The 21008-nt window shown below is 33.1% G+C and overlaps 1 protein-coding gene across 1 annotated transcript in view; it reads left to right on the top strand.

Annotated features, from left to right (window-relative positions):
* Positions 1-21008, top strand: part of Pros1 (protein S) — an 81915-nt gene that overhangs the window by 48083 nt on the left and 12824 nt on the right. The window contains exons 5-12 of the mRNA XM_010602896.3: positions 1393-1515; positions 1622-1753; positions 4859-4984; positions 6616-6737; positions 8711-8826; positions 11986-12175; positions 17535-17702; positions 19327-19495. Coding sequence (XP_010601198.1) covers positions 1393-1515; positions 1622-1753; positions 4859-4984; positions 6616-6737; positions 8711-8826; positions 11986-12175; positions 17535-17702; positions 19327-19495 — 1146 coding nt within the window. The remainder of the gene's footprint in view (positions 1-1392; positions 1516-1621; positions 1754-4858; positions 4985-6615; positions 6738-8710; positions 8827-11985; positions 12176-17534; positions 17703-19326; positions 19496-21008) is intronic.

Here is a 21008-nt window from a genome sequence, read left to right as displayed (position 1 = left end):
TACATAATGGATAGATAGATACTACCATTCTTGTACTTTCTACTAGAATATATAAAGTACACTTACAATAGCTACATTAATTTTTTTTTCTACTTATTTTATCAGTTCTTTCATTTCTGGATATTTTTCCATCAGTGGATTTCTTTTTTTCTGGATCATATTTTCCTTCACATTTGTGTGTTAGTTATTTTTAATTGTATAATGGACAGAATAAATAACATAATCAAAGTATCAGTAGAAAAAAGTATCACTTCTAATGTGAAATGAACTGTAATAACTGGGATGACATTTACTTTTCTGCCTTAAAAAAATGATCAACTATGTAGAGCAACAGATTTTAGACGGTGGAGGACAGACACTGTATTTCCGAATATAAGGGAAAGAATCAGACTTCATTTGTTACATCCTGGATTTTGTTGTCTTCTTCCAGAGACTTTGGTCTGGTGCTTAGCCAAATAACTTGGAAAAGTATAAATAAATTTTTGTAGTTTCATTCTAAAGTGAATTAGGGTAGTGTAGAGCATCATTAATTTAAAACTGATTAATCTCCAATAGGAGGACTATAATCTTGTGAGGTTTCTATCTGATGTCTTCCGTATCACAAATATTGCCAGCCTGGCCAGTTTACAATGAACCAGTCATAGTCCAGTGTGAACTTTTGAAACTGTCCTGTGCAAATCATTATTCAACCATAAACCTTAGATCTCCGCAGCCAGTATCTTTCTATCTCCCCCTCTACACAATCCCCGCCTGCCTTCACTAGCAAGTGACTAGCAAATTCTTCTGTCTAGCAAAATTCTAATTTGACCTTGTCAAACTGTAGTGTCTGTCTTTGTAACCTGAGGAGAGCTTCGGCCTCTATCTGAGTTGTGCACTCTTGCACTGCAACGATCTCCAGGCAGTGCCACAGTACAACTGTAAGGCCCGTAATGTTTATTCCTTTCCCTTAGGCATCACAGTTTTCTCCAATGCTTGAAAACCATTATTTTCACATATTTTTGCCAGAATTCCACTTACCGCAAGAGGGTAAATCTGATTCTATTTACTCCATCATAATCCAAGTTGCAAGTCCCAAGTGATTTTTTTAAATCTTTTGTTTCATGATTCTTGTGGAATTGTTTTAAATTTCAAACAACATAATAGCATTTCAAAAAATTCTACAGTAGAATAAAAAGTATTTTGTATACTTAAAATGTAAAAATGGTGTCCCTTTATAAAATAATTATAAACATTTGTTAATAGATTCATATTTAGTGAAAAAAGAATTTGAAGGAAGAAGATATGTTTTTTCATTGGTTACAGGCTTTATATAAAAAGTTTTTATTAAAGGACAAATAATACTATTTTACCAAAGCATGAAGTAAAAATTCAATAGATGTCTATTTCCTTTAGCCATTTCAGACCAGTGTAATCCTCTACCATGCAACAAAGATGGGTATATGAGCTGCAAAGATGGCCAAGCTGCATTCACTTGCATTTGTAAACCAGGCTGGGAAGGAAGAATGTGTGAATTTGGTATGTAAAACCAACCCACCTGACTCATGTGATTGGCCAAAGAAAAAGTTCTCTGAGGCTCACATTATTTTTAAAATAATGTATTTTCTTTCTTTTTTTTTTTTAGATATAAATGAATGCAAAGATCCCTTAAATGTAAATGGAGGTTGCAGCCAGATTTGTGATAATACACCTGGAAGTTACCAGTGTTCCTGTAGAAGTGGCTTTGATTTGCTTTCAAATAAAAAAGACTGCAGAGGTAAGAGTAAGAAATAGAGTAGGATAAAAAAAATTAGAACAAAAATGTAATTATTGGCTGAGAAACAAATTCAGTTAGAGGAATTTCTCCAGGAATTCCTGGAACACTCTATTCTAACGTGTTTATAACATACATTTTTATCCACTCTGAAGCCTTACAGGGAGCTGCCTTTTGGTTTACAATACTGACAAATAGTGTTTTATGGTTTGCCTATTATGTGTGTGGGAGGTGGTACTTGTGAATGTTTCATTAAAGCATTTTGTTGTAGATAAATATAAATACAGAATTTCATTATAAAGTGAAGTTTCAGCGCACATCTTTGCAAGCTGCAGATTTTGCAAAAAACAATGTTTATGCTTTGTTTTCAGATATTACTTACTATTATTTTCTTCTAATAATATGAAGATCTCCATAAAGAAATTCACCACAATTCTCAATAACATTTTTCCCTTTTCAGAATTATCTTTTTGATTTCCAGTGTGAGCCCTCTATTTGTACTTCATTTTGTACTGTGGTTTTTGGAAAGATGAAGATCTGGTTTTCCTTCTCTTTGTACACTTATAATGACATTATTGGTCATGATCCCTTTTTTTTTTTAATTTTATTGAGTTTATTGGTACATTTTAGGGATACAGTACAGTTACATTCATTGTTGGGATCATGTACCTTTACATGGCAAGTCTTGATTCTCATTTTTATGATCCCTTTTTTTCTTCAGATTTACATAATCCCTGTCAGTTTATCATTTTACCAAGTGATTTTATTAGCATATTTCTTTTGGTTTTCTCTTTCCCCGACCCCAGATTTTGATTTTTTTTCTCTTTGTCTACTGTCTCTTCTGTTTGGCTATTTTAATTGCTGTAACACATCTTCAAATATTCACGCTAGGTCTTTAGATAACTAAACACAAAATTTTCCAACCTGTAGTTAAATTTTTCATTTAGAAACTGGAATCACTTCAAGTGCTTTTCCTTCTCTTTTCTTCCTGTGCATCTTATCTTCTCACCCCTCCTCTATTTTGCTAAGAGGTGAAAAATTGAGTAAAATGAAATGTAAAGTCTTTGATCAATCCTTTATATCTATTTTGGTTGATCACTAACTTCAAGGAGTGAGCTGTTCTTCACTGCATCATTTTGTTCAGTATTTTATTGTGTACTATAATTCTAAAGTACAGTTAATTACTCTGAAGTGAACTTCATTCACTAACTTTTTTTCTAAACCATTATCCTTTTAGTGAGCATACATCTTTCTTATCTGGCTATCTGAAGATCCAAATTTGGTTATTTAGAATAATTGGATCATTTGAATACCAGATATATAAAATCATTATTATTATTAATACCATATGCATTACATGGATAGATAATACCCATTCTGATTTCTACATTTAAATAACTTGTACTGTCTGTCCTTCTGAAAAATTGTTTTTAAATTTAAAAATGTTTAATCTTTTTTCCTTGTAATACACAGATATATAATTATGAAAAATCCTCTTAAAATAAGAAGGTCCCTGGTGACCAGAACATATTGTTCTTATATTCTTCATTACATAGTCCTTTAAGCATAATACTTGAATAACAAAGTACAGAACTTTTAGAAAAATATGTTTAAAATTATTGCAATAGGACATTTGCCAAGTTGTGGATATGCAAGGGATCAAGTTGCCAGTACCTGTCAAAAGAATAAAAATTTTCATCAAACATTAGATGTCATTGTAGAGCCATAAAATCAATTTATTGTAAGCTAAATTTATATGATCTATGTATTTCTCTGCAATATTCCTCAAAGCGGAAAAACAGATTTTATAATTATGTTTTAAAAATTGAAATTTTTCTTTGAGTTTATTAGTCACTTTAAGTTGTAAGAAGCAATAAAGCAAATTCACAGGTAACCTTTACCTGGTTTCCCTCATTGGTAACATTTAATGAATTTATTGTATGATACCACACTCACAATGTTGACATTGTTACAGTCAAGTTACTGAAAAATTCCCTCATCATAAAGAGTTGGTTCCATTAGTTTTATACAAATTATTTAAAACAGAATAATGTCTGAATTTTTGGCTATTCATCTGTGGGGAAAAAACCCTGCCAGTTGTTTTAGAGTAGAAGATATATTTTCTATTCTGAATTTGTCTTTCACATCTGAGTACAGATGAGAAATGTTCATTACTAATTATATTTTCCTTGAACTATTTCTATCACTTGTTTTTTCCCTTATAAGTGCTTATCTAGTAGCTGACTGTAATCAGTACTTTGTCTCCTCCTTTATGTAATGTAATAAATGCATCTCAGTGTTTTGGAATATGAATACATGACTAAAATTTATGTTGGAATAACTTCAGCTATATAAATACTTTGTGACCTTACTTAATCTCATTTTAAATGTGAATTACTACTCTTCAATACTTTAGGCAACACTAATAATGAATACATTAGAGATTTCACCTCAAGTGTTGATGGAAGGGCAGGTGTAATAGCCTGTTTCCAAAGAAACAGGGTAAAGTGGATGAGCCTTCTCATTTTTTGTGTGTGGTAATAAGAAGACCGTACTTTAAGACCGTACTTCAGAAACGTGTTTGGAACTACACTTAGAGAATATTAAGAATGTAGTTGAGGGCCTGGGGGGTTGGCTCAGTGGTTCCCCCACCTGCCTCACAAGAGTAAGGAAACAAGTTTGATCCCCAGTACAAAAAAAAAAATGTAATTTTTTTTTTTTTTTGGTACTGGTGATTGAACTCAGGTCCTTGCGCTTGCAAGGCAGGCCACCAAACCTCTGAGCTAAATTCCCGGCCCAAAAGAATGTAGTTTAATGTCTTCTTTAATTTGTTTTCATACTCTGACCTGATAATTGAGAAAATTACTAGAGCCTTCTTTTGTTATGTTGATAAAGGGACATGGTGAACATCAATTAAGTTTTCTATGTATTTATATAGAGAAATAATATATAGTGAACTAAAATATGTTAGATTTAGTATTTTGTTGTTCTAAAGCTAGTTTTATATCTCATATATAATGAGTATAGTCCATGAAATAGGAATAGTGTTGTTTACTAGAATCTGCTGGTACTAGAAAAATTTTAAAACTACATTGATTTCATTTATAGATGTGGATGAATGTTCTAGGAAGCCCAATGTCTGTGGCAAAGCTGTGTGCAAGAACACCCCAGGAGAATATGACTGTGAATGCCCTGAAGGCTACAGATACAACCCCAAAGAGGAGGCTTGTACAGGTATAGTGGTACTAGTGCAACTGCTGATACTAGAGAGGGTGGTGTTTGAACACTTAATTATTTAGCAGCATTGGTTTTGTTTGACACCAACAGTCGTATTTTCTAATCTTTGATATACCTTGATCAATTTGGTAATCAGTGGCTACCTTTCACAGTAAAAGTATTTAAAACAAATGGTATTTACATTTAGTGTTAGTGCACTCATTAGGCTTTTTTGTTTCACATAATTTGGAAAGCTGTACGTGTAATTAAAGCAAGATAAACACATTTTCATATCACTAAAGTAACATTCAGAGACAATGAAAATTTTATTCTGAAAGCAAAACACATACATGCAAAACAAAGACAGGAGCTTAAATAAGTATGGCTATCATAAGCAAATCATAGCCAAGCTCTAGAAGGTTTCATTTTTTTTTTTTTTTTGGTACCGGGGATTGAACTTGGGTCCTTGCGCTTGCGAGGCAGGCCACCCAACAGCTGAGCTAAATCCCCGGCCCCAAGCTCTAGAAGGTTGAGAGGTTTTGATCAGTAATCAATCTTGGAGGTGCTGCTCTCACCATGAGCTGCATTGGTGTTGCCATGGAGGCCTCAGGTAGCTCTAATGTGTTAGATCATTTATTATTTTTTTAATATACAAATTATTTCATGCTTCCCTTTAAGTGTTTTAAAACTTCACAACTTACATTGCAGTTTTACTCCGTGAGTGACAGATTTTGAAAAATTACTTACATATGACTATATACATCTAAATTTAATCATGCGTCCTGCAATTTCAATGCATTTGAGGGATCACTAACTTTGGGGATTAATTTTAAAGCCTTTAATGAAAACTTATATGAGGTAATACATTTGGGGATTTTCAAAGATCACAAGGGTGGATCCAATGAAAATGTTAAGAATTTTATGCAGCCCTGAAATGGATTTAAACTTAAGCAAAATTTTCCAGTTTGATTTTCTTAAAATGTAGAAAAGGGATAATTTCACAATATGGGAGGTAATATTGCACTGAGATTTAAATAAAACATGGATAAGAAGAGATTAACTATGTCCTTAAGTTTATTGCCACCATTAATTATTACAGTGCGAAGTCAGATGTTTTTGATATTGTGATTTAAGCCCCCAATGCATTTTCAGTTAGTTAGGAGTCTTTTTTTCTTTCCTTCCTTTTTCTGTTTTTCCTTTCCTTTCCCTTCATTCTCTATTTTTTCTTCTCCTCTTCCTTTTTCTTTCCCCCTCCCTCCTTCTCCCCTTGCCCCCTCCTTTCTCCCTCCCTCTCCTCTTTTTCTTTAAAGCCAAGAATGGGGAAGTAGTCTCAAGAAAATTCATATAACCAGAAATAACATTTAAGTTGCCATACTCAATCATTTTTTTCTTCAAATTAAAAATAAAAATGTAAAAGAATTGTTTTACTAACATTAATTACATTATAAATTTGATTCAAATGTATAAGTAAAAGGTACATTTGTAACTCATTTCCAATTTCATGTGTTTAAATATGACTTGATGTCATATAATTATCTTCCCTATGGATTTATTTTCATTATCTTATTAATAAAAGATAATACTCTGTTGCCTGTTGGATTGAATATTTATTTAGGAGATAGTAAGCTTTATGTTCTTTATTATCCCAGATATAGATGAATGCTCTGAGAATATGTGTGCTCAACTTTGTGTCAATTATCCTGGGGGCTATTCTTGTTATTGTGATGGGAAGAAAGGATTCAAACTTGCCCAAGATCAGAAGAGCTGTGAGGTAAACATTTTACAATGCTAAACTTCTTATCTCTTTTCTGAAATGGTAGATCCATGCACTTATTTCTACATAGATTACATAAATTTTTAAAAAATACATATATTATATATTAATTGCTATAGCACTACATACAGACTGTATGTCAAAATGTAGATCCCATACATCATAAAAACTGGGAATCATTACTATCTAGGCTAAAACGAGGGGGTTACAGGATAACAATTTAGAAAGCACTTGTCTATAGCTTGTACATTTACAGAATACAATGTGTATGCTTACTTAAGAAACCAAGAAAAGCTGAGGTTAATTCTCTTTGTGAAAAAACAATCTTACATGGTAAGTTTAGTGACAGCATTTTCCAGTGTCAACTTTCCTGTATCCCACTTTGACAAGTCTGATCACACCCCAGGCTTGCTAATAGTTGTAAGAGCACTTATAAACTTTTAGGTGTGAACAACTTTGATAGAGTAGGGCTTAGTGGGTGCTACATACATCAAAATCCAGAGATCAATTTTGTTAATCTGTGTCTCTTAAACTTGTTTTTAGTATTCAGATATAATGCACAATTTCTCTAGGAATTCAGTTGAATTTTGTGGTAGGTTTTAGCATTTACCTCTTTGAAATAAATAGTTCAACATCTGAAACTATTTTTAAATAAGTATCTATAATGATTTTTTTTAGTATGTGAAGGTGAAATTATACATGATTGTGACAGATTATTTTATTTTATTTATTTTATTTTTATTTTTTGGACATTACCCAAAGCTTTATTCACTCACTCAACAAATACTCATTATGTGCCAGGGACCCACTAGTGAACAAAACAAAGGCCCTGCTCTAAAGAATCTATTATTCTAGTGAAAGAGGCAGACATGAAGTAAAAAATGGACATAGTGTTGGACTGAGGTGAACAATAGGAGCTTTACATAACAACAGCAGAGTAAGAGGATGTGTGAGAAGATGGCAGGGTAGTAAAGATTTCCATTACACACAGAGTGGTCCAGAGACATCCGTGAGACAGATTATTTTAAAAAATTCCTAAATAATGTTTTAAAACAGTGCATACATATACCTTTTGATATGTCACCAAGACAAAGTTTTCTATGTCCAGAAACATGTGATATTCAGTATCACGCTAGCTTGGTGGTGAAGAGAGATAAATTTAAAGCAATTGCTATGTATACTAACTTGGTACTACTTATTTAAAATGTCATGCTGTGTGAATTTTTTTTTTTTTTGCTGTGTGATCCTTTATCATTTCAATATTTGCCGTAGTTGAAATGAAATTTTATTTGAGCCTATCTTTAATACATAGCTATGTACACAAGTACTCTCAAAATATCCTTACATATGCTCGAGAACTTATTCCTAGAAACTATTCACTTTAATATTTTTTTTCAGTTTTAGGAAACAAGTACTTTATAAGAGGTATGGTGGCTTTAAATAACTTTCTTTTAGACGCTTTTGAGATGAAAATGTTATCTGAACTTCTGTTTATTCCTTCCAGATTTTTTAGTATTTCCTTTTCAGTCTAGATAGGACATTTGTGCTCAAAATGTTTTTGTGTTAAATGAAGGAGTATCATGAAGGACTATTTATTGGTACATTAATGCTTACATCTATTTCCAACTCCAGATAAAAATAATTTCAGATTTAGTTTATGGGAGGCATCATGTCTGATATTATAAGACATACATATTGATTCATGAAGAAAAAATTGTTTAACATTGAGATTTGCAAAGGAAATATTATATCCAAAATTCAAAAGCCATACAAATTGAATAACACATGTACTCTTGGAGGTTATATTCCTGAACTTCACAAGAGAGTGAAATATATTGCTTTCTTCTTACCAAAAATATTCTTAATTTATTTCAGTGTATTAAAGAGGACATAATTAGAACCAGGGAGAGATACACATCCTGACACAAACAGCTAACAATAACATATACTTTTTTTTTCTTTTTTCACAGGCTATTCCAGTGTGTCTTCCCTTGAACCTTGACAAAAATTATGAACTACTTTACTTGGCAGAACAGTTTGCAGGAGTTGTTTTATATTTAAAATTTAATTTACCAGAAAGTAACAGGTAAGAAATGAATAACAATGATAATCTCTAGAAGATAAGCAAATAAGGACAAAACTACAATGACTGAAAAGGTTGGAATGTAAGGAATTATGTTATCAGCCAGATAATCTAGATATATTATTAATCATGACTTAGGGAACCTCAAAAATTATTTGGTCCTTCACATATTTAATATTCATGCTAGAATATTTCTGGGTCACTCTAGGTCATTCTCCAGTGATCATTTTACTTTACCCCTTCATTCTTCATTGTCTAGTGATAATATATTTATTAAGGAGCTAGGCAAATATATTTATTGTACTGGTAAAAGTTTCATGGCTCTTTACACATACTATGCAAAATAAATAATGAGAAAATACTCTTAAGTATTATTTTAAGAATATCAGTATATTCAAAATTATTAAGAGATTGCTCTAATGGCATTTTTATGAAATGATTCCATAATTTTAGCTTACTATCTGAATAGCTGTTATCCTTGCAGTCAGACTGACTTTAAGAAAGGAATAGCATTTTGAGTTATGATTGTACTTATTTTCAAATTTTCTCAGTAGTACATTGTTAAATCTTGAAAAAAAGAATTGGAAACTTATTGGAATTACAGGAAGGAAATACATGTGAAGCTGGTTATGGAGGCTAAAACTTGATATCCTGACTAATTAAATATGAATGTTTTGTACTTAATTTGTTAGATACATGAACTGTTATTCATTAAATAATCCAACTAACAATACAAATCTTTTTTTTTACAGTACTAGAAGATACTCTAAGATTCACTAATGCAATTTTTCTCCTCCAACTCTCCATTTCCTCTAATATCTGGTTTTCTCCATGAATTCTCATAGCAAATAATATTTTGAAGAGGTTGACTGCATACAGCACTTCCTTCCTATGAGAATCATGAAAATGAGGGAAAATGTTAATTATAGTGTACCTTCAGATAATTTTAGGAGTATTTCTTACAGGCAATTCACAATATGTATTTTGATACTTAAGATTGGATCAGAAGTAGCCCAAGTAATTATTTCTGTAATAGTCATTGGTTTATTTATGATTTATATAGCTTGACTTCTGGGAACTGTAATTTATTGAGCAGTGTACACATGTAAATATATACTTCGATGAATTTTATAAATTGCCATCTGTATAACCAACACGAAAATAGCTAGTGCTTTACTCAAGTGAATTCTTTCACTTCTGTTTCCCATAGTCAAAATACTGTACTTACCCAAATGTTAACAAATTCACTTTTTTTCCATTCCATAATAGTGCTGAAATGGAGTGAAGAATCATTATGCTGATGATATATTCCAGAAATAAAATATACGGAACACAAGACTTTGAAATGTAATTTTAGCATGCTTTTACAAAGAAAGGAAATTTTCTTCATAATAGGATCAACTTCTGGAAGATCCTGAAGTGCACAGATATGGATTTTGGCAAGATAATCCATGCTTCACATTAGCAAAATGCTCAGATAATAATGAAAAGGGATGGAAGTCCACATTCTAGGCAAAATGATTCTTTTAAAATATGAACTGAAGTCTATAATTTCTTACTACTTTGATATCCATCCAACATACTTTACTGCACATTGTACTGCTTTCATATATTTATTTGGAATTCTAAAGATGCAAAGCTTATTCCACATTTTCTTTGTTCCCTTCGAGCAAGATCTTGTCCCCATTGCAAATGAAGTGCCTATTATCATTGCTGCTATATGAAGGGATGATAATGTGGAATTGCTCCTAAGAATTATCAAAAGTCCTTACTTTTTAAATTAAATTATCTTTATTTTATTAGTTCACTATAATTTATGCAACTATTTTTCTTTTTCCATTTGTCTTTTTAAAATCATTTTGATTAGCTGGTCTCTTGGAGATTTTAATGCTGATTCGCACCTAGATGTTCTAAGGCCATTCAGCCAACTCATTTTAAATCCAGTATCACTTAAGATTTTTTTCTGTATTGTCTATATTTATCTATCAGTTTCTCTATATCTATTAATTATCTGTATCTATTAATTTGTCTAATTTGTCTATATATATATATATATACATTTGTCTATATAATTATCTATACTGTGTATATTTCTGGAGTCTTAATAACAACAGGAATTGTCAGAACTCGAGTATCTCTGCCCTCGACACTTGGATAAACAATATTTGTTAAGCTTTCTTTCTGTGTATTCTCCTGAAGGATTTAGGAAATTAGAGTTTTTGAAGAACATTTGAAATATATTAATGGATACATTTTAAAGTGGTTAGTTTTGCTTTGTTTTCTTTTTCTAAGAAAGGTTTTATTACTCGTTGAGGGGAGAAGGGTTCAAGCTGTCTGGGCAGCCACCTTCCTCTTGGTGGCCAAGACAGCAGCCAGGCAGCATGGCTCAGCTGCTCTGACTTCATTTTGGCAGGAAAGTTCTTGATGAATTTACAGCTCTCGGATGGTCCCCACAGGAGCTGTGTGTGCTCAGTGAAACATCTGTGGCTGTGCCTTGCTGGCTCATGTCCTTGGTTACTTCATGGCCCTCATTGAGGCCCATGGCCATGGGGTAGTAGAGAGCCATAGCTGCTGCTCTTCAGTAGCTGCTGCTTGACGTTTTTTATTTTATTATCTTTAGCACACATGAAGGCTTAATGATGTGTGCAGTCATCTAGATGCTGTCCTATAGAGCTTTTGAGTGATCCCTTCCTGCCTGTGTGAAGTCATAGGGAAAATATGACTTTTGATAGATAAATCAATCATGTAACATCTTTTACTAATCACTTGTGAATATAGCATCCCCCCACATTTTAATACCAGATTTTATGGTATGTAAAAGGTCCCAGGAGAGATACAGTATGTCTCATATTTACACATGTGTATTAATTCCAGCATTTGAGAGATTCCTTCAAAATATGCCAAAAAGATGAAAAATCACCAAAACATCTGTTTATTGAAATAAAGATTCCAAAAAAATAACCAACTGGATTTTAAACATGTGGAGACCAAAAGATAATATATGAACAATTTAATTCAACTCTTTCATTTTTATTAATTCCAAGCAACAAAATAAACTTGACCCTTTTCAATATAATACTGTTTTCTAGTAAAATATAAAAGTATAATATATTGAGGCTTGCATATTTCTTCTATTAAGGACATCTCTTTGTCCATGTTCAGATTTTCAGCTAAGTTTGATTTCCGGACATATGATTCAGAAGGTGTTATACTGTGTGCAGAATCTCTTGACCACTCAGCGTGGCTTCTGATTGCTCTGCGTGAGGGAAAGCTTGAAATTCAGCTTAAGAATGAATTTACAACTCAAATCACAACTGGAGGTGCTGTTATTAATAATGGTGCATGGAATATGGTATGTTTTAAAGATTTCCTAAGGCTCTTTACACGTTGATGCAGTTTGTATAAAATTTAATTTTATTGCTGTAATCATAGAAAACAAAAAGGGTTGAATTATCTAATGTTATATCGTCTACTTTCCACACTGTAAATCCCTGAAATAGCCTGAGAAATTTTACTCTTCACTTAATATACTTAGGAGTTCAGTAACTTAGATCACTTTCACTTATTTATTTGTGGCTGTCATTGGGTAAAGAATGAATGGTGTCTCCTGTAGGCTGCAGATCACTAGCAGGCATAACAGTTTATTTAAAAGATATCTGTGGGGCCGGGGATTTACCTCAGCGGTTCAGTGGCCTACCTTGCAAGCACAAAGACCTGAGTTCAATCTCTGGTTCAAAAAAAATGATATTTGTGATCAAGGAAAGCTACCGTCACTTGCCATGGATGTTTTAAAAATTAATGAGGAATACACATAGTAACAAAATCAAAAGTTAATTTGAGGGCTGGAGATTTAGCTCAGTGGTTCTTCTGACTTCCTCATAAGGACAAGGACCCAAGTTGCATCTCCGGTACCGGGGGAAAAAAAAGTTAATTAGATTTAAAATATATGCATATAAATGAGCAGTCAATTTTGTATAAACAGGATACATGAGTGGGTACCAGAGTGCTTAAAACTAACATTTTAATATGCCCTAAAAATAGCTTTATTTTAAAAATTGAAATCATCTTTTAAAATCAACTGGAATCAAATGGGACATTTCCTATAGAAAAGATTGCTGCGCAATGATAGTAGAAAGTCTTTTCCACAGTAGTTATTGCTACTTGCAGCAAAGTATAGCTGAGGAAAGAACCACTTCTCTTTGGAATGCAGTGTCCAAGAGAAATGCTTTCTACATCTACAGGAGCAGGAAGGCAAGAGGTTGTACTGAGAGGCAAGTGAGTTCATCCTCAGTTATCATTGCTTTGTTTACCCACTCAAGCGCTCATTTATTCAGTAAATTGCAATTGAATGCTTTTAAATTGCTGAGTTTTGGACTTCAAGGCACTAGAACTATAACAAGATAGTTTCCTTGCTCTTGAGCTTTATATCTTGTAGTTTAGTAGCTGACACTGTTTATGAATCAAAATAGTGTGACATCAAAGGTGTTGCAGTGGAAGTATGAGCAAAACTTAGTTGCTTCAGGTAAAATTCACCTCTGGGATCTCTTTGTCCTTGAGCAGTGGTTGATTTTAGACTCCTCACTCTAGAAGAACTTTGTCTTTGCGCAGGACCAGGTGTAACTTTCTGAGAAATCTCTAAAATTATTGGCTTCCTGGAGCACTTATTAACATAGCTCTGTTACTATATCTTTTTTGTTATATCTATATCTACAGCGTGATATGTACATCTATCTCTCAAATATATGAAAAACATTTTACCACATAGTATTTCCAAATTACTACTAATATCATCAATTTTTCAGCAAGAGAGAGCAAAAATAAAATTTTACCCGAGAATAAATTGAAAATATAATGCTATTTTGAAGCGAATTTGATTACATTTCTAGGTATATAACATGTAGAAGGAAGAAAGTGTATTTTACTCAGGTTAAAATTTGGGGCTTCAGATAATGTTTACTGAAGAATTGTCCCCAAATGGTATTTGTTGTTTTGTTTATTTGCTTGTTTTTTTACACTGGGGATAAAACCCAGGTCCTTGCTTGTACACGTGAGGCAAATGCCCCTTCCCCAGCTTCATCCCTGCTCCTGAATGATGTTCCTAAAGGCAACATTCTAGCCTGATTGGAAGATAGCTGTTAAGTCCCATGTTTTATTTCTGATCCTTGTTAGACTTCTAAATCATGGTATACTCATTTTAATTAATATCTCCCCCTAAAAGTAGAATGCAATCTTAATTTTTAAAAGTAAAGGCAATTTCACATACAAGCAAGCAAATCAGACAACAACTTTAATGTTCTAGCAGCTGTCATGTTGGCTATTTTTCTTAAGCTCTTAATTCATATTTGTTGTTGTTGTTGTTTTGAGACAGGGTCTCACTATGTAAGTGAGACTGACCTGGAACTCACTATATAGCCCAGGCTGGTCTTGAACTCACAGCGAACCTCCTGCCTCAGCCTCCCAAGTGTTGGTATTACAGACGTGTGCTACCACACCCAGCTCTTTAATTCAATATTTTAACAATTTATGACTCTCATCCATTAATATAAAGATGATTTCTTTTTTCACTTTGTGTTTTTTACTGTAAAAATACTATTACTGCATTATATTTGACTAGCTTATAACTTTGATGGTTCATTAATGGGTTTTCCTGTTTCAAACTAATTTACTTAGTCTAAAAATTATTTCAAATATTCTAGGGCAGGGATTTAGCTCAGTGGTTCCAGCACCTGCCTTGCAAAAGCAAGGACCCAAGTTCAATCCCCAGTACAAAAAAAAAAAAAAAAAAGAAAGCTATATTGGAAGCCAGAAGAAAACAAATAAATATTCTAAGCATTTTAATTGACAAGTAATTTAAATTATTCTATCAACCAGAATATTTATTTGAGAACTTTGTTTCATTTCACATGCTTTAAATTTTCAAAAAATACCCTAAAAATAATAAATTAAAATGTACATGTGCAACTGTTTTGTAATTCATTAAAAAGTAACATAGGATCTGTAATTAAGTAGTTAGCATGGCCATAACTCAGAAAAATAAACATTACACTTTATAAGTGACGATATCTCATGTTTGGATAATATTTAGAATAGTAAACTTACATTTTATTACAATTTGTAATTGTTTTATGTTTTTTTCAACAAAAAATTGTTGAGTAATTCATATGCTAAAATTTATTCGAGAAGGTAAATATAGAATGGTGCATATAGTGAAATCACTGCTCATATGAAACTTGCATTCTAATGATAAGTAAGAAATAAATGAATACGTCAGATAATAATGCAAAGATGAGAAGGAAAAGCAACATGAGGCAAGGAATGGAGTGGCATCGAGTGTGCTTGGACTCAGTGGATGGAGTCAGTCAGTCAATATGCTTATGGAATCAGGACAGGCATCTCTGGGGAGATGAGATCTGAGCAGAGACTTAAGGGCAAAAGTCATTAGAAATACGTGGAAGATTATAAAGTGATTCTGCACCATGTGAACAGCAAGTACACAATCTCATGGGAGAGATGCATTTTGTTTGTTTGAGGAACAGCACACAGATTAGTATAGATGCAGTGTAGGGAGACCGGGGAGAGTACTTCAAAAATGAAGTCAGAAATGTCATCTAGAATAAGATCACCTTGAGTTTTGGGGACCTTGATGAAGACTTGGATTTTATACTTTTAAGATGTGACATAACCTAATTTACATTTTAAAAGATAATTCTGATCAGAACCTGATGGCTTTGGGAAAACTAGTCAGTAGAGAATAAGAGTAGGGCCGGGGATTTAGCTCAGTGGTTCTGCTGCCTGCCTCGCAAACTCAAGGACCCGAGTTTGATCCCCAGTACCAAAGAGAGAGAGAGAGAGAGAGAGAGAGAGAGAATAAGAATAGAACAGGATATGCGGTTAGGAGACCACAGCAGTAACCCCTGGTACCAAAAACATTTTTTAAAAAAAAAAAGGTTTTCAGGTTCATAAATTTGTGTTGATCAACATGTCCAAACTTTTATCTAATGTCAGATTGTACACAGGAACACTCATTTTGTATATAATGAAATGTATCAATAATGTATTAGGTATGTATATACCTAAGAGTTGCAAAGCTCTATTATAGAAGCAAATAAAGGGAAGATAATTCATAAGAAGATGACATGTATTTTAATATGTAAATAGTTACAACTAAAATACTTGTCAAAGCTTGCTTATTTATATACATAGAATAATGTGAAAACCACCACGAAGATTTATACCGGGATGTCATATTAGAACCAAATACACTAAATGCAGAAATGGTATTGCTATCATTAATTTTCCAAAATGGAGAGAAATTCATAATAAAGATCTAATGTTTACAAGATTATTACATTCTTGAGAATTTTAATTAATACTAATTTGGTTCCACAAATATTTTGTGTTTATAAATGCATAAGTTCAGGTAGTAAGAAGCATGAGTATTCCCCACATACGTGTCTTTTAGGGGTGTTCAGACAGTTTTCAGGATATTGGATATGTTATTACTTATTTTGCATAAGTGCTCTGCATATTGAACAAGTCTAGCTTGTGCTGCATGTCCCCTAGTAATTGTGACAGCTGAAGGTGCTTCCCATCTCCAAATTTTCCGAACGCTCTAGAATGAGTCCTGTGGCCTCTTATTAAAAATACTTGCATGGTCCAACTAGAAGTCGAGAAGAGGAGGACACAGCTAAAGTGACTAAAAAGGAATTGCAAGAATGTACAAGTGGGCATCCGGTCTTGGAGGCTGTTAGGAATGTCTTCAAAGAAAACTGAAGAATGAGAAGGCATTCCAGAAAAATGTTGCTATTTGGCCATATTAAGGACAACTTTAAATCTGTGTTACTGAATTTGTTTTACTTTTAAGATAGGTTTTCCTTTCCTGTAGTGGTATTTTAATATGCCTATTGTTTGATTCAGTTATTGATTGGTAAATGAAGAGTTTACGTCCTGAATCTACAGTTTTACATGAGACAACTGCTGCAATAGTTCTTCAAATTGCCTTTCTGGATGGGAGGATTTTTATTGTTGTTTACCATCACTTATGACCATTTTAAAACACCCGAACTATGTTCAAAATTGGAAAACATTTAATTTTATATATGTGCTTTCTTAAGATTTCAATCATTTCTGGATTTTGAAAAAATAATTTGTGAGGGCCGGGGATTTAGCTCAGTGATTCCACTGCCTGCCTCACAAGTGCAAGGTCCCGAGTTCGATCCTTGGTACCAAAAAAAAAAAAAACAAAGAAACAAAAGAAATAATTTGTGAACAGAATACTGAGTAGAGTTTTGAGCTAGTCTGATTTCTCTTAATTTATAAGAACTTATTTACATGTTTGATTCCATATGTGCATTATCAAACAATTACAAAATAAGAACACTTAAAAATGTTCCATAGGGTGGCTCACTTTCTTTTTCAAACTAAATTTTATGGCATACTAGGATTGATTATATTATTGAATATTTAAAATGGATAATATTTTATATTAGATTTGCATTTAATTTCTGATCAAATACTATTACCTTAAAACATATTTATCACACTACAATTTGACTTCCTAAGTGGGTTGGAACAAACCAATAATTAGATTATATATCTAAATGATGATTTCAGAAAATATTTATTGGAATAATAGGATTTTTCAATGCAGTCTTTCAAACATCATGTAGTGATGGTTGGTTATTTGATAATTTGTGTCTTTTAAATTGTAGGTGTCTGTGGAAGAATTAGAAGATAGTATTAGTATTAAAATAGCTAAAGAAGCAGTGATGAATATAAATAAACCTGCAAGCCTTTTTAAATCAACAAATGGATTTGTGGAAACCAAAATTTACTTTGCAGGATTACCTCGGAAAGTGGAAGATGCACTCATTATACCGGTAACCATCCAAGCTTATATCCTTTATCATGGATGAATTCCTTTTGTCTGTGATAGGATTGAAGATGTGTTTTCCTGAGAGTCAATAGAAGTTATTTTGTTAAACATATCAAGTAGGACAACTTGCATTAAACATGGAAGAATGACATTAGTGACCCTTGAAATTATATTAAGGAAATAAGAAAATTATTGCTGTTCCTTTTTTTGTGCCCACGTAAATCCCCAGCATTCCTTGTGGAAAGGTGGACTTTTAAATTCCCAAGTGTCAGTTCATTGGTAGCATCCTAATGGCTCATACTCAGCCACTAAATGTATAAATTGGAATCTAATTTTTTTTTGTAGAAATCAATCAAGGGTCTTTCTCAGATCTATTTCAAGACTTGATTTTGGAAGTTAAGGGTTGCACAGAAGGTGGATTTTTTTTTAACTGAAGGTGTAGTTAGCCTCTCATAAATTGAAATTAAATATAATAATTTCCTGAATGTTTGTCAAATAAGTGTGGAGCAGGTTTCATGAAGGAAATGATCACTGTTTAAGTGTTTTAACATTTTTATTTTCCAAATTAATTTAATTTAAATATTTACTACTTTATATCCATCTTTTATTCATGGCAATTCATAGGTACTTTAACTTTAAGGGATTTCTATGATGTGTGTCTTAGTTCCTTTCTACTGCTGGGACAAAACACCCTTCGCCCACAATGTAAAGGAAGAGAGGTTTATTTTAACTTCCAGATTGTAGACCTTTCAATTCATATTCAGCTGGCTCCAAGGCAGGGCAGTGTGGCTGTGGAGAAAGAGCTCGCGGCAAAGCAGGCAGGAAGCAGTGAGCCTTCCTCCTTCTCTCCCTTTTTTTTCCATCCAGGATACAACTTCTTGCTTGGTGTCATCCACACCCATAGTGGGTCTTCCCACTTCAGTAAATTCCCTACCTACACCCAGAACTGTGCTAAACCAGTGAACTAAGTCAGTATCACCCATGATCTATTCTCCAAAACCCCACTTATGTTTGGAAGAATGTCTAGATATGAGCCATAGAAATGTGATATTAAATCTGAATTTAATTAATCAGCTCATGTCACGATGAATACACTTATTCGTTGAAATTGATAACCCAAGGCATTTTAAAAGCAAAATAAATTATTCAAACGAGTCAATCGTTTTTGAAGTGGCTACTACATATCTTGAATGTGGATGGATTTTTTGATGAAAGCTAAAGAATGCAAGCATTTTTTATTCTTGAAGAGGATTAAAATCTGGCTTAGCAAAATGCACCTATGTTGTAAATACAAATAAAGAAGAACAGAAAGCAGTTTAGAATCCAGGGCCTTTCTGGAAGTATGAACTTAGTCCTGGATGAGACACAGAAGAGTTAAGTGAGACTTGAGATGTTAGCCATATTAGGATCCCACTGGAGGACTGCAGTGGCATAAACTCACTTTTACTGAAAGAGACTTTCCACCTGAAGGACACATCAAAAGGAAAAATTTAGCTTAAAATAAAAATATTTGAAGTATTTTAAAATGTTATCAAAAGACTTTCAATCAAATTGAAACCTACACCTAGAATCAATTCAGCTGTCAGTCTGACGTATGTAAGTTTAAAATTCACTTCTCGACCTGTTAGATTAACCCTCGTCTGGATGGATGCATACGAAGCTGGAATTTGATGAATCAAGGAGCTTTAGGAGCAAAGGAAATTATTCAAGAAAAACAAAATAAGCATTGTCTTGTCAATGTGGAGAAGGGTTCCTATTATCCTGGATCTGGAATAGCTCGATTTAGTATAGATTATAGTAAGTGATTTACTGTTTTCTCTTTACTCAATTTTTAAATTATTCAACAACAAATAGCAATAATATATTAAGTAAAATTTGCTGAGTATCTGCTATGTGCCAGACATAATCTTATTTTATATTTTTTAATGATTGATATATTAAAAAACTATAAAGGCAGTTAGGTATGTTTATGTTACTATTTAAAGTTTGGTGCTACATCTCCTGATTCAATTAACCTATTAAAAGTTCACTGATTTCTTAGATTTGAGTCTACCATCTACCACCTTAAAGGGATTCATCTTCATTTCTATCTTTTTCATTAGATCCTGTCTTAAAATTTCTGCTTCACCTGTCCTTATGCATTGTTGAGCTTGTCTATCTGAGCTTTCAGCATATTCATAGTTATTTTAAATTTCTTATGTAAAAGTTCCAAAATCTGTGTAAAATCTGAACATGATCATGTTGATCCCTTTGTCTCTTAACTATGTGTTATTTTTTCTTGTGTCTTTGTATATAATTTGTTTGATGTAGAGGTTGGCATTTTACACAGAACAGTAGAGAATGAGATAAATATATATTTGTATCTGGAAGTGACCACATTTCTTTTTTTGTTGGTCTCTGAATAGGGATTGAGGGGGATTTAATCCATCTACTGAGGAAATGAGGCTTTATCTGATTTAGTTATGAAGGAATAGTTTCCCTAGTTTCCTTTCTCTCCAATGAAATCTTTCTGTCTCATGCATGTTCCTGTTCTAGTAGCATCTGCTGTTTGATCCTCACCAGAGCTACTAACCTCATGCTGTGTAGATATTCAGCCTCTAGAACTTTGGGCCAAATTAACTTTTGTTTTCTTTTTGGTCTCCGGTAAGTATTTTTGTTGTTGTTGTTTTATTTTGTTTTTTGGTACCTGGGATTGAACTCAGGTCCTTGTGCTTGCAAAGCAGGCAGTGGAACCACTGAGCTAAATCCTTTGACCCCCCGGGGTAAGTATTTTTAATAGCTATGGAAAATGTGCTAATACAAGTAAGTTTCTGGTTAGGGTAGGAACTGATTTGCTAGAGATTTTTTAAATTGCTGATCAGTTATTAAGTTTTTCTTAATAGCAACTCAGTTTTAGGTATTTCCTGTATGATATACCTTAAGAAACTGTCTCTACAAGCATTGTCTTCCTCACCCCCAGCAGAATATTCTTGTTACTTAACATTTGCTAACATGTTAGAGAGAGCCTGAGGGTAAGGAAACATTCTCTTTAGATCTGGTACAGTTCTGATACAGATCCTGTCTTAGGCAGTTGTTGTAACCCTAGGTCTCAGAGGTAAGGACATTTCCTTGTTTTCATTGGTATGAAAATCCAGTTACAGAGGTAGGGGAGATGTAAGACTCAAGATGCTTTCCTCCTCTTCCTCCTCCTCCTCCTCCTCCTAGTCCTCCATGATAGACAACTTTTTTTTTTCCTGTTGTTTCCGCTTAATCTATAAGCATTATGGGTCTTTACATGTATTCCAATGACAAAGTTTGTTCCCTTTCCCCT

The sequence above is a fragment of the Fukomys damarensis genome, unplaced genomic scaffold, assembly GCF_012274545.1.
Source record: "Fukomys damarensis isolate Sample0158 unplaced genomic scaffold, DMR_v1.0_HiC HiC_scaffold_24, whole genome shotgun sequence".
In the NCBI taxonomy this organism is placed as follows: domain Eukaryota; kingdom Metazoa; phylum Chordata; class Mammalia; order Rodentia; family Bathyergidae; genus Fukomys; species Fukomys damarensis.
Note: the sequence above shows the minus strand (reverse complement) of the source record. Positions and strands in the feature narration are given on the sequence as shown.